The 13,754-nt window shown below is 46.6% G+C and overlaps 1 protein-coding gene across 4 annotated transcripts in view; it reads left to right on the top strand.

Moving 5' to 3' along the window:
- Positions 1 to 13,754, top strand: part of DAAM1 (dishevelled associated activator of morphogenesis 1) — a 168,401-nt gene that overhangs the window by 143,035 nt on the left and 11,612 nt on the right. For all 4 annotated transcript variants that reach the window (XM_066388082.1, XM_066388083.1, XM_066388080.1 and 1 more), the window contains 4 exons: positions 2,944 to 3,028; positions 7,577 to 7,683; positions 9,404 to 9,492; positions 10,371 to 10,539. In XM_066388082.1, coding sequence (XP_066244179.1) covers positions 2,944 to 3,028; positions 7,577 to 7,683; positions 9,404 to 9,492; positions 10,371 to 10,539 — 450 coding nt within the window. The remainder of the gene's footprint in view (positions 1 to 2,943; positions 3,029 to 7,576; positions 7,684 to 9,403; positions 9,493 to 10,370; positions 10,540 to 13,754) is intronic.

Below are 13,754 nucleotides of genomic sequence, written 5' to 3'. Positions count from 1 at the left end.
GGATGTCTCAGAAGTTGCCACCCTCCAGTACACCAGAACACTGCCAAGCTTTAAAAGCAATTAAAAGGTTAGAAATGGTAGGGTCCTTAAATTACAGAGATTAGCAACTCATTCTGTGGATGACAGATGATACGAAGAGCCTAGCAACCTATGGAACCATCCTGGGGGGCAGCAGACCCTTCTCCGCTTTCCCCAAAGGTACAGTTTCCTTGTCCCTCCAACGGGCCACGTGCGAGGCGGTATGTTGACAGGTAGATTTTCTTAAGTACTATCCATTAAAGTCTCGGGTCTCTTTCTGGGCCGCATTTAGAGAAACGAGACTTGTTATGAATTAGAGCTAGTGTTTAGTCCAGACAGCCTCTGGGGTGGGGGGTGGGGGGTGGGGATGGGGGGGTTGAGGAGCATAAATATATACAATTTCAAAAGCAAGAAGTTCTGCACTCCATATGGGGAGCTAATGAAATGCAAATCTGATACTTCAAGTATTGTTCTCACTCTGATTTTCAGCTCCTTTTAAATACAAAACAGAGGACTCAGCAGAACGGCACCATAAAGTACTTTCTTCAGCTCAGTGTGAGAAGGACACAGAACTAATTTATTTTTTTCTTATAATAAGTGCAGTTTTTTTCATGATGACTATAGACAATTCCACAGCCGGTTTGGTTTTTACTAGTGGCACGTTCAGCCTTCCCTAAGGGCCCTCGTCTTCGACTTTGCAGGGCCGCACCGCGGTGTTTGCCCTTCACTGACCCTAGAGCCTTTGGTGTCCTGGCGTCTAGGGCTGCCCAGGCCGGTACGGTCAAGACCTTTGCTTGCTGGGGTACCGTGTTTTCCCGACAGACGTTTTTACCCATGCCAACTTGCTTACTTGCTCCATTTAAATTTGAGGCTTTTCCATTATGATGTTCTAGTGGACATCATATTTAGGGGGCACTGACTGTCCCCAGAAGTCTGCTGAGGTCCAGAGTGGCTGTCTACAGCCCAGAAGCTCCAACGTTACCACAGCCCAGACTAGGCAATAGTATGGGCCTTATTTTAGAACACAGACAACTGGGCATGTCGCCTAGATGCTATATTTGGATCTGGAAACCTGAAATAGAAGAGAATGGTATTGGGACCACAGGGTTCCCAGATTGCTGTCCCTTCCCTGTCCTTCTTATTGGCACATGAAACAATGTTTAGGTTAAATGGCTGGGTGGGTGGTTTTAATAAGATTATATCAAAATCGAGAGGCAAGGCCCAGCCAGGGCTGTGCAGAGGGGTCTCCACCCTGGCGTTCTCTCCTCCGGCCGCGGCCTTTATGTCACCCCTGTTCTCGTCCAGCTCTCGTTTATCCACGGGAACGCGGTAACTGTGGGCTTTCCATTCTCTTATGTCAGGTGTTCAGCTTATCATTTGATTCTTCCAAAAATTATATCCACTTTTAAAATAAACACCATGTCCCCTAACTCATTTTCGGTACTCCCAGGCCTAATGGGTAGTATACGTGGAGAGGAAACTATGGTGAAATAACGGACATGAGAGTACTGTGGGAAGTGTTCATAGTAACCCCTCTAAGTGCTGTTTAATGATCAAATAAATGCACGTGACAATTAAGGTTACATAAGCATTGCTGCCTTTTTTTTTTTTTTTTCCTGGTGTAGAAAAGTCTACCTTGTAGAGTATTCATACAGAGTATTGAGCCCTTCTATGAATAGGCACTACACTAAACAGTTTACATGTGTTATTTCACTTTATACGCCTACTTAGACACACGCACGCACGCACACACATTCCTTTATTTAAATGTGGTTTTTATTCTTGCTATTTTATAGATGAGGACACTGAGACTACGGAAAATCTTTTTCCAAGGTCACACAGGCTAAGACAGTGTCAGATCCTGGACGGGGCCTAGCCTGTCTGATGCCAAAGTCCCCGTCTTTAAACGTTATGTGTGAGGGCTCACGTCTTGCTCTGTATTTGTGTTCATATCTTCCTCACTAGGCCGAAATGTTATCCTTGAAGATCAGAGACTAAAAGAACAGATCAGATGATGTTAACATGTCGTGTTACTGGTACCTTGTAAGGAAGGGAGATTTTTAATGGAAGTCTGGGTCTGTGCTTACAAATAAGAAAAGAATGACTCGATTGTTACAGTTAATGATCGTTTGCCCTGGTTATGATTGTTGGTTGTGTCTACTAAAATCACACTTTTACAAGTATGTTTTAATTTCATGACTCTTTCCAGTCAACACTTTGGTGTCCTGACATCATCAAGACAAATCCTTAGTTAGTGAATTATATAAAGTTATGGTAGACAGAAAACAGATTTCTGTTTTTGTTTTAAATCCTCCCCTATGAAACATTAATTAGGTAAGTAATATTTATAAAAAGAATATTAATTCTATCCCAGTTATTTTGAAGTTCAGATGAAGTAACATGTGACAACTCCTCAAGTGTGAAATACTTGTACATTTTATTTTGTATATTAACGATCTTTCAATTTTTTAACAATAACATAGATCCTAACTTATTTAAACCCGTTTTTAGCATGACAGGAAGCTTTAAACACTCCTGGTCGATAATCAAGGTAAGACCGTAGATTGTGGTCTTTCCTCTTTCGCCTGCAGATTGGGATGTGAAGGGGATGTCGGGCACGGGTGGTGTCCAAACCTCTCCTCTTCTAAGCCGTCGCCCAAGGAAACTGACCGGCAGAACGGAACAGCTCCGTGCGCTGTGTCAGCGGAGCATGACCAAGCCCTGAAAGAATGTTAAAGCAGGTTCAAAATCCTAATTTTAGGTGCAGTATTGTCAGGAAATAAGATTTCACTGAGAGATTCTGAGCAAAACAGTACTTGAAAATCAGCAGCTGGAGTAATTCAGTAGCAAAATGAATTATCTTCCATTCAGTTGTAACGCTCGAGCCAGGGGTGTTACCAACAAGAGAAAATGCTCTCTCTCCAGGTTGAAGTTGTCCAATGATGAAATCAAACGGGCAATTCTGACAATGGACGAACAAGAAGATCTGCCCAAGGACATGTTGGAACAGGTGAGCCGCCAGACGTACCGCAGAGCCCAAGCGACAGCTGACTTGCTGCAGGGAGTGAGATGCTGAGAAAAGCTGGTTGTGGTTGATAGACAATTTCTTCATTTCTGAACTGAGGCTGAGCCAAGGTTCCATAGGGTTCTGTTAGGAAACTGAGACTCTCTTCTCTCAGTGTTCCTCAGAATGGTGCCTGAGAAGCAAGGTGACAAGTGTGTCAAGTGCCCTGGGTCCACAATGCCGGCTCTGGCCCTCACGCTGCTAAGTCACTCCTCCTTTGTAGGTCATATATATCTAGTAGCTTTAGTAGAATTTTGTTTCACAGGAATATCAAGAATCACTAGCAGTGGGAGATCATGCTGTACTACATACACCGATCCATTGCTAAATCCTTCATGCATACAATGCGTGTCTTTCCCACAGTGCTCACCATTCCCACAACCACAGAAGCCACTGTTAAACCCCTATCACTGCCATCTACATCTAAACATTCAGATGTGTCATCAGGTGGGATTCACATTCATGGGGCTGAGTCTTGTCCTTACATCGTGTGGTACTCTTCTTGTGTTGTAAATGGCAGTTCATTCAGTGGCCGGGGCTAGCAAGTTGGACATAATCTATATTATCCTTGGCGGACAAGGGCGTGTGGTGACCCAGCCTCCCTTCATGCAGCATTTCTATAACGTGCTCTGTGTAGCCACTCCAACTGTGTCATGTTGTTCCACAGCTTGGTTCACTGGTCCCCCACATGACAGTGTTGTTAGCTAGCAGATATTCTAAGGATTATCGCCTGTTTCTTGGTCTGGACTTAAATTGTTCTGTGCTTTTTAGAGATAGTCTTGGAATACTCTAAGACTGTTCTGTCTGCTTCTCTCATTGTCCTTGGGACAGAAGCATAGTTTGAGTGATTTTCGTCAAAAGGTCCATGTTTGTTAGAGCCAGGTACACTTAAGGTTGACTGGATACAAGTAATCATGATTCCAGGCTGAACTTGACCATCTGCAGGCATGGTCAGCCCCCTAGAGCAGAGGAGAAGAATAGTTTGCATTGCTAACAGTGATCCTGGGTAGCGAGGCGGGGCCGGGGGTGGGGGTGGGGGCCTGTCTGCATGTACATTTAGGTTCTCGCTGATGTCCTAACAGGCCTCAAGCACAAAGCAGGAGGGGTGGTGTGTGCAGGGTCACCACACCTCCATGGCCCTGCCCTCCTTGGAGCCACTGCAGCTGCACTTGACCTGGGTGAAAAGTCTCACACTTAGCAATGCCAAACTTCCATGCTTTCCTTTTAAGGTTTGATTTAGTTATCAAAACAGTTAATGACTACGCTTTCAAGTCTGTTAGGGTGCTCTGTGTGTGAATAGTTTAAAAGTCATTCCTAAACCTCAGATTCATTTCTCAGAGCACTAGACAGCTCCTCCACACTCTCTTCTGTCCCTCTCTGTGGACCGGGCAGAGCAGTCTGCCCACGGGCCTGCAGCCCAGCCACCTCTGCCCCCACCCCGCCCTGCACTGCAGTTGTCTGCATCAGAATGCTCGCCCAGGCTGGAGAGCCATGCAGAAAGCTGCCTTAGTCTTGAGGCCTTTGGCCCCCTATCGACAAGGTCATGTGTTTAAAATTCCACAAAATCTGTTTACTGTGAAATTGCATCCAGCAGAATTCCTCCTTGAGGGAAAAGATTTCAAAATCTTGCCAAAAGGGCTTGCAGTGCAAATAGAATGTGCTTCAAATAAATACAAGTGAGAAAATCGTATCTACTGAAGCCAGCCAGATCTGGCCAGCAAGGGTGCTTGGACTTGGTCTCGGGTAACTGTGTGTCTCCTGTTCCGCTCCACTCCCAGCCTCTTCTTCTCGCCCCCGCCCCCGGCTCCGGTCCTGCCAGTCCTCCGCTGTGCCCTTTGCCTTCATGCAGCACTCTCCCCAAGCACAGGGGTGAAGCCAGCATCTCTCTGCTCCTCTCTGATTTGCATTTGAGCCATATTCATGTCCTCTTCTCCTGCTGCTTTTAGCGACTGGGCTCAGAACTCAGATAAGATCAACTGACTCTTTTTCTAACTCTTTCTTCTCTTAAAACTAGCCATGCACAGCCTGTGATATGACTGTGTTGTGAGGAGGACTGCACCTTTAGAATGTTCCTCTTACTCTTCTTTTGTACATAACGGAAGAGTGCTTAGGGACTGTGTTTTCCTTCACAGGGGCCTGTGGGCTTTGCATCACGAGTGGGGACGATGCCTGAGACTAGAACTGAATTTCCAAACTAAGCCTTTTTCTCACTCTTCCTTCTCCATTGCTCTTGCCTGCTACCTTCCCTCCTTGCGCTGAGGAAGAACAAGAAGATTCGTGTCCTTTTCACTGCCACTGTTTGGATAACGGAACATAAATTAGCCAGAAGCCATCAGGCCACCAGACCTATGAGTTCCCCCGCAAGCACTTCCATCTCCTCCACCCCTTCCACCCCATTAGGAAAGAGGGGTGCCCCTGGCCCATCCTTTCCTTCTGCTCAGGGACCCCTCTCCTAGTCTCTCACCTCTTCCTCTTGACACATAACTTGTTTGAGCCTCAGCTTTTCACCCACACACCTCTTAAGGCCACACAGCCCCATCCAGCTGCTGTCCTCTTTCTTGACACAGCCCAAGTTCTTGAAAGCCTGTCCCCACTCCCACTCACCTCCTCGTCACTCTTCTTCAGCTCCCTGCAGTCTGTCTTCCTCACCTCCCTAAGGACACAAATTCCCTGTTGCCAAAGCCAGGGGGCACTTTGCAGTCCTTGTCTTCCTTCATTTCTTGATGGTATGTGACACTGATGGCCACTTGCCCTCTGGTGAAACACCTTCTTCCATTGTCCTGAGATTCCACGTAGGCCCCTCCATGGCCTCCTTCGGAGGTTCCTCTTCTTGTCCTCACCCCTTAAATGCTGGCTCCTCTGGAGCCCTGCTTTTATCTTCTGATGGCTGTCCACGTGGCCTCACTCACTTCTGTGCATGTTCCAACCAACCCCAGGGCTTTGTCTTCCAAACAGACTAGGATTTCAGGCCCATTTGTCCACCTGCCTACTAGAAATCACTACTTGGTTCTCTTGTCAGTATTTCACACACCGACTCGCCTTCTCCCCACCCACCACCCTTCATCAACCTCTCTTCCCGGTTCCCTGGTACACTCTGGGTATGTTGTTGCCTACACCAGAAGCCTGGATCTCCTCCTTTTGACTCCCATCTACCATAATCCACCCAGCAACAAGCCAGGCCGGTTCTATTCAAACCCCCTGACTAGCTCTAGAATCTCGGCACTGCCCGGTCCAGGCCACGGCCATCTCCCACCTGGATGACTGCATCGACCACCTAATCACAGCCCCCCAACACTTTTGATCGCTTCTAATTCTGCATTCTTCAGGCACAGTAACCTTTTTAAACTACAAGTTCATTCCTCTACTTCAGATTTTAGAATTATCCCAGTACCCTCAAAATAAAAACTGAACTTCTTATAGGGCCTTTGCAACTCCCTGACCTTGAGCACTGCCCCCCTCCCCTGCTGCTGTTACAGCCGCTCCTCCACCTGCGTGGGTGCTGCGCCGCCCATGCCAGTCCGGTCACACAGTGTGCGCTCTGCCTGCTGTCCGTGTCCAACCTCACGGCGTTCGCATCCTTCCCTGGGGTCCCAGTTCTTTCTCTCCGGCCGCACCCATACCGACTGCCTTTCCGAGGTGCCTTATATTAATCCAACAAACATTTGAAAACCTGCTAAACGGAGCACCCAAGGTCGGCATCAAGCTATGGGGAGAATTTTAGAGTCCACGGGGTTAGTGTCATTTTTCTTTTCAGGGTCCACGGGCATTTGCTCTAGAAAGACCTGTGCATATGCAGACACATATCTGCTCCTTTAAAGGAAATCAGACATGCAGAGGAGCACTTTTCCTCATTAAGTATCATTGCTATTTCTTCCACATCCCATGTTCATTTCATCTTCCAAAATAAAATGTGGAATTAAAGACTTCAAATCCCACTGCGTTCCTGTTATCCAACTCTACATGGAGTAGAAAAAAAAAGATGGAATTTGATAAGCTCGATAAGCAAACTGAATTGAAAATGCAGAGAATCACTGGTGCCAGCGTGATGGGAGAGAACAAACGCAGAGAGCGGGGAGGAGAGACGCGGGTTCCGTTTCCGAGGCTGACACGCACTTGCTCTATACTCCTGGCTCAGTCTTTTCATCTCTTGCGGCCTCATTTATATCATCTCCTAATGAGCGGGTTGAATCTCCAAGGTCCCGCTGAGGGTGTCTGTGAAGCAGGCCGTGGTGATGAACTGCCCCAGTTCTGGCTTGAGAGGCAGTGTAGAACAGAAAGATGCCAGGAAGGAATTTTATATCAACTTAACTACTTTCAAGTAAAAATGGAGAGATTGAATTTCTGTTGTATCTAAATAATTACTTGTGAGCAGAGCTTATAAATTAAACAAAGGTTAAAACTTCATCTTGGGATGAATTCACTGAAAGGGTGAAAAGGTTAGTGAAGAAATTTAAGTTACAAACCTCACTTTTAATGTTTGTGTATGCTTTTTAGCTCCTGAAATTCGTCCCTGAAAAAAGTGACATTGACCTTTTGGAGGAGCATAAACATGAGCTGGATCGGATGGCCAAGGCCGACAGGTTCCTTTTCGAGATGAGCCGGTGAGTTTAAAGATGCTTGAGAAGCAAAGATGCCCCTGCCTTTCTAAGGAGGTTACACTTGATTCATGTCGAATGGTTCGGTTTAACTCAAAGCCCTTTCGAATTCCGGAATCTTTTCAAGTCAGAGTTGTGTGGAATTTGTTTTTCTTAGTTGGTTTCTTGTCCTTGGGTGACACAGGGTCAGCGTTTCTCTACAATTATCTATTTCTGGGCCCTTTTGACTCGTGAGCTTTGACCTGTTTAACTCATAACTTTTCCTAGTCAGTGTCGTTCTCCTCACCACTCTGATTTTGGGGGACTGTGTCTCCTCCTACTACCTCACCATCCCAGGGTTGTTGATGCTGATGGACAGACTCTGATGTCAACCCAGAGTGCACATAACTGAATAGCTGGGGCCTGGATGTCAAATCATGACACATGCATACATCACTAATCAGTCATGGCGTTCTTCCTGGGCTTGCTTCTCAACCCTTCTCCAGCAGTCCCTGAGGCAGCCCCTGCTTCCTGACTGAGTCTGGCACGTGAGCTGAGTGTGTTTGCCATCCAGGCCTAGCGAATTGATGTTGCATTAGAGAAGGACCAGTGGTCCTGAAACTGTCAGTCAACTCCAGGGCAGGACACTTCCCAAGAGCCAAAGGCCAACAAATATAGCCAAGGTGAACATGCCTCTTACCCCACATTTCTAACCTGTCCAAGCTTATTTTTGTTGTTGTACTATCTCAACTTACCTACTACAGTAGAGCAAAGGATGGTTTTGCAGTTTGGACAGCTGTGTCCAGCAACCTGTGTGTACACAAACCAGATGACCACCCACACTACTGCCACTTAGTAATTGTCCAGATCTTTGTCTGTATGCATCATCTCAGTTAATCCTCCTGTCAGCCCTGCCAGGAGGGCTGTGAAGTCCAGAGCTGTTCTCTTCCATTTAACGGAGAAGTAAAGGTACCTGTTCAGGGTCACCTAATAAAAGGAGAACCCGGGAGGCAAACCCAGGTCTGTCTGATGATATAGTGTCGTTTCGGAGGAGGGGCTGATCCCTGGTCCTGCTGGACTGAAATTTCCACCCAGTAGCAGGTTAGGCAGTGATTTCAGAGAGTCTGGACCAAAATGCCTACCCTCATCCCCTCAGCAGCCCAGAGCTGCTAACCTTGGTGGGGACCAGAGGCCATTCCGCCTCCCTGTTGTCTGGAGTAGCTAGTTGCTGTCTGGGAAGGCTGAGCTTGCCACCCTGAGGGAACAGATAGGGAGCTAACTGAAAGAAAGGGAAGGTGCAGGGACGTGAGTGAGCAGAGAGTGCTGGAGGCAGTTCTCCTCTGCGGTTTTGCCCCAGCAAACCTTGTAGAAGGTTAAGAAGCAAAGGAGAAGTGGAGGAAACAGCCCTTTACTCGCAGCAGAATGGGGACTCTTCATTTACTTCGCTCTGTATCCCCTCTCTGTGCACAGAGCTGCTGGGACTCTGAGGAACCAAGGGGGCTTTAGTCGATAGCAGCCAACCATTGCCTAATCGGATTGGAGATGAGGACCCTGGTGCAATTGCCCGAATGTCCCCTGTAGGTCAGAGGAGAGTGCTCTTGCTCAGAAGAGGAACAGTGGAGGGGAGCGAGAGAGAGAGAGAGTCTGGAGTTGGGGAGAGCGCTCTGAGCTTCCCCCGCCTCCATATCCATTGAGTGAACATAGACATATTAAGTGAATGTTCATTCATCTGTGCTTGCTCTTACAGAATTAATCATTATCAGCAAAGGTTGCAGTCACTGTACTTCAAAAAGAAGTTTGCAGAGCGCGTGGCAGAAGTTAAACCTAAAGTGGAAGGTAAAGTCAAAGTCAAGTCGCCCAGATTGAAAGTGCTGTTCATCTTAACTGCCCCTATTGCAAGTGCCGTCCAAGTATAAATACATATAAACAAGATTCCTTTGGTGTTTATTTGCACAAAATCTTTTGGAATCCTGATGAATAATTACTTAGGGTCAGCGCTTGGCTCGTTGTCCCGGCCCAGATTCCAGAACTCCCAGCACCCCTCCTGGGCTCCTCTGCGGGACGCGGCCTTTGACCACATGGGTGTTGGGAGGAATATATTTGACTGCTACGAGCATTCAACCTTTAGTTAGCTTTCTTGCAACAGGGCCTTACTATATAGATTTTTCTGAGGTAAGATTTGAGGTTATAAATATGGATTGATTTTGAGGTTATTAAATGTGTAGATGTTTGAAATGTAGTCAAGGCAACTGAAGAGCACAGCCCCAGAAGGCAGGCTGGCATCAGAACCTTGCTTGAGCCCTGAGCCCTGATACCTGCGAGCTGTAACATGTAACACATTTGACCAGTTTTTCTATTAATGGAATGGATCAGTAATCCTGGTGATCTGACTCTACCAGGCAGAAAGTGTTTGCGAGGGAATGTAGGAAGTGCGCTTTCTGTTCTGTGTATTTCTAGCTGCTTCTGGTCGATCAGTCAGCCAAGAACAGGGCTGGAAAAGGACAGGACTGTGCAGCTGCCCGGGGATCTCTTAAACAACGGGAGCTGGCTCTCCCTATCCTCTTGCTATTGGCTCTTAGTTTAGGTGTTTTGAAAGTGCCCCTGGCCATCTAACAACCCAGTCTTGCACCATCAATAAATGCTATTAGGAGTGTGGAGTTAGCACTGAAAAGCCTTGGTTCTAACAGTTGTGTTTTCTATGTTTTGTTTTGAAGCAATACGTTCCGGCTCAGAAGAGGTGTTTAGGAGCAGTGCGCTGAAGCAGTTGCTAGAAGTGGTTTTGGCGTTTGGAAATTACATGAATAAAGGCCAAAGAGGCAATGCGTATGGGTTCAAGATTTCCAGCCTAAACAAGATTGCTGACACAAAATCCAGTATTGACAAGTAAGTATGGGATCTTCCAACACTTGGAGGACAGAGCACTTCAGCCAGGGCTTAAATTTGTACCCCTCTGGCCCTGGGCCTCCGTGATACTGTGGGCTCCGGTTCCCTCTCTCTCTCTCTCTCTCTCTCTCTCTCTCTCTCTCTCTCCTCTCCTTCCTCTCACAGCCACAGGAAGCCCCAGGTTCCCATCGAGCAGTTATCCTTCATCCATTTTCAGTCCACAGGGATATCATCTAGTCTGAGTTTTTTGTTTTTTGGGTTTTCTTAGATAAACTTTTTTTATTTTAGGATGACACAGTAAAGACAAATTCACTAATTATAAATGTACACCTTGGTGAATTTTCACAAATTGAATATCTCTGTATAACCAGTGCCCAGATCAAGAGACGGAGCTCGGCCAGCGCTCTCAGGGTCGGCTCATGGCCTCTCCGGGTCACGACCCCCCACAGAGCACCGTGTTCCCGGGAAGAGGAAGAAACCTGACAGCCGGTGGTAGAATCTGAAGCTTGTTGGCTATTCAGGTCATGCTTTCCTTTACACATTGAAGCTGGCACTGTATGAAAAAAGTATGACGTGTAACTGTCCCTTGGCTGTTAGTATGCAGCTACTCCTCCCAAGACTCGTTAAAATGCTTCTTAGAAAGTTTTAGGTGACCCGGTTCCAGGTAGAGACCCTGCGATGTGAAAAGGCCATGGTGTCATTAGCAGGTAGGGTCATGAAGCATGTGAAGTCTCTAAGGTTCTCACTGACTTCAAAGGAATGTGCACAACTGTTTCTAAGATAAACTTCTCTATACCTGCATTTTTTTTTTTTCTTTAATGTGTGCTGTTCACCCTGATTACTCCTACCTGGCAAGGCTTCTTGCTCTGTATTTTCTATTCGGATAGTGAAGAATAGCATATGGCCACCCTGCACCCATCCCGTGAAAAAAAAACATGTTAAATAGAAGGACTAAGCCTTATTTGTGCGTCGTGTAGCGAGAGAGGGACAAAGGGCAGCTGTTTTGTTTCCTGGCTGCCAGCTTATTTTCATGTAAGCCTTGATCCTCTTCAGGGCCCTTCCCCATTTGACTGTCACAACAGCCTGTGAAGTACACAGGCCAGGTGTTGTATCACCTGTTGTCAGATAAAGAAACTGAGGCAGACTTGTTGAGCTTGCCTAGGGTCACAGACAAGAAGGGCCTTTGGCCTTACAGGTATTTGACACCTGATAATAGTCTGTCTGCAGCTCTGCTCTATAAAAACAATAGCTCTGATCTGGTGGTTGTAGTCCACTGCCACATCTGACTCGCATTCTGAGAGCGGCCAGGTTCTAAGGAAGGAAGGAGGTCCGCTCCAACTGGGCTTGCAGGGGGGAGGGGCTCACCACCAGTCAGTCCTGTTCTCCCATGCCCTCCCCCTCTCCCGAACACCCGCAAGCCTGTGATACCCTTTGCCCTCCCCAACTGACTGATAACCTGACACTGCGTGATTATCTGCTTATTCAGGTTACTACAGAATTTATCTAATCCACCAGTCTTTTCAAAACAACTCAATTCAAGACATTTTTGATCTCTTTCTTTTTCCTCTTCTTTCTGCCTGGGACTGTTTGGTCTCCCAAAGTAGCCCCAGTGTCTTATCAACCTGTGGTGCTGAGCAGCCTGGCTTGCTTATGAGCAGTCACTCATTCGATGTTCAGCTGACTGTAATCACACCGTGTAAGGTTGGGACAGTCGGCCCGCAGGGTGCCTTCACTCCGCATCAAAGGCTTATTTCTGGAAATGACACGAGGATGATCCAATGAGTGTCTGAGTTGTTTTTTTTTATTCTTCAAGATTTATATTCAGTCAAATGAAGTGTTATTTGGATAACAACTATATGTGGAAACTCTGATCTGATGATGTTAAGTCTTTCTACCTTAAGAAAGGTGTATGTGGTAAATTAAATTTCTCTGACAAAGCATTTCTCTGAAATAATGTAGGAAAATGGCATTTCTCTTTCTTGGCTGGTGGTTGAGATTTTGCTCCCACGGACTGCTCTGCACACAATGGGCACGCAGCCAAACTCGCAGATTCTGTGAACAGCAGAATTGATGTGCAGTGATACAGCGGAACATTGCAAAATAAGCGGCTAGAATTTTCAGCTACTTTGCCGAGCAGTTGTTCTCTAATTATTGAGAGCAAGGAAAGTCAGGGATTTTTTTTCACACGTGAACCAGTTGTCTCAGAGTACTAGTATTACGTTGACTCTCTGAAGCTGCAAGGGTAACCGGAAGTGATTTTCATTGTTGTAGAAAAGAAAATTGTGTGACAGCTCTGCGGCTTTAGCCGGAGGTGGGTGGGACTGCTGTGAGTTGGCATTGTGGATTAGTAAGCTACCTAAGAACTATTCAAGAGTTTTAAAAGAAGTGCATTGAGTCCTCCTGATTATGATAACTTTCAAGAGACCAGCAGTTCTCGATCCTGCTGTTAGAATCACTGGGGAGTTTTTAAAAATACCCATTCCTGGACCCACTTCATTGCAATTAAATGAATGTTAGTTTGGCCCGAGTATCTGGGGTCCATTTATGATGTGCAGTGGAGTTGAAGACAACGGGCCCAGACTGCCACAGCTTCGCCTAATAGATAGTGTTATCCAACGCCTGCCTTTTCAACCCAGGTCAGTCAGGGTTCAGGCCTGTCAGCGCTGAAGAGGGAGCTGGGTTGTACAGCTAGGACCTGAAGTGTTACTAAAATTAGGAAGTGGATTCTTGGCCGCCAGAATATCACATCCATGATGGCCCAATCTGGCCCACTTCCAGGCCCAGCCCTGCCATAGGGAGCTTTCCCGCTCTCTGACCACCCTTTGCTGCAACAGCAAAATGGGCAAGTCAGGGAGGAAGGGAACCCTAAATGAGAGTTATCAATAATTGTCATCAGTGAGTTCCTGCTCTGTACTTCCAGACTGGAAAATAGTTGTCCTGCTAGTGGACTAAATGCCCCTCGGTCCCCACCCCCTGCTTGCTGTGTGCCCTCAGGGCATATACTTCTTCTTTGTTGGAGGCATTGTGGAGGTATGTCCCCACTGGTAATGGTTCAGGTTCATTGCCATCACCCATTGCATTACCCAGATTTTGAAGGATGTTCATTATGGGCCAAAGAAGTAATTCTCATCCCCTGCCCTTCCCTTGTAGATGTATGCTTCCTTTTGACATATATTTATGTAAATTTCATGTAGGCTCTCTCTATATCCCCTTCT

This window comes from Saccopteryx leptura, chromosome 6, assembly GCF_036850995.1.
Source record: "Saccopteryx leptura isolate mSacLep1 chromosome 6, mSacLep1_pri_phased_curated, whole genome shotgun sequence".
NCBI lineage: Eukaryota > Metazoa > Chordata > Mammalia > Chiroptera > Emballonuridae > Saccopteryx > Saccopteryx leptura.
The sequence above is the reverse complement of the archived record's forward strand: the minus strand, read 5'-3'. Positions and strand labels throughout refer to the sequence as shown.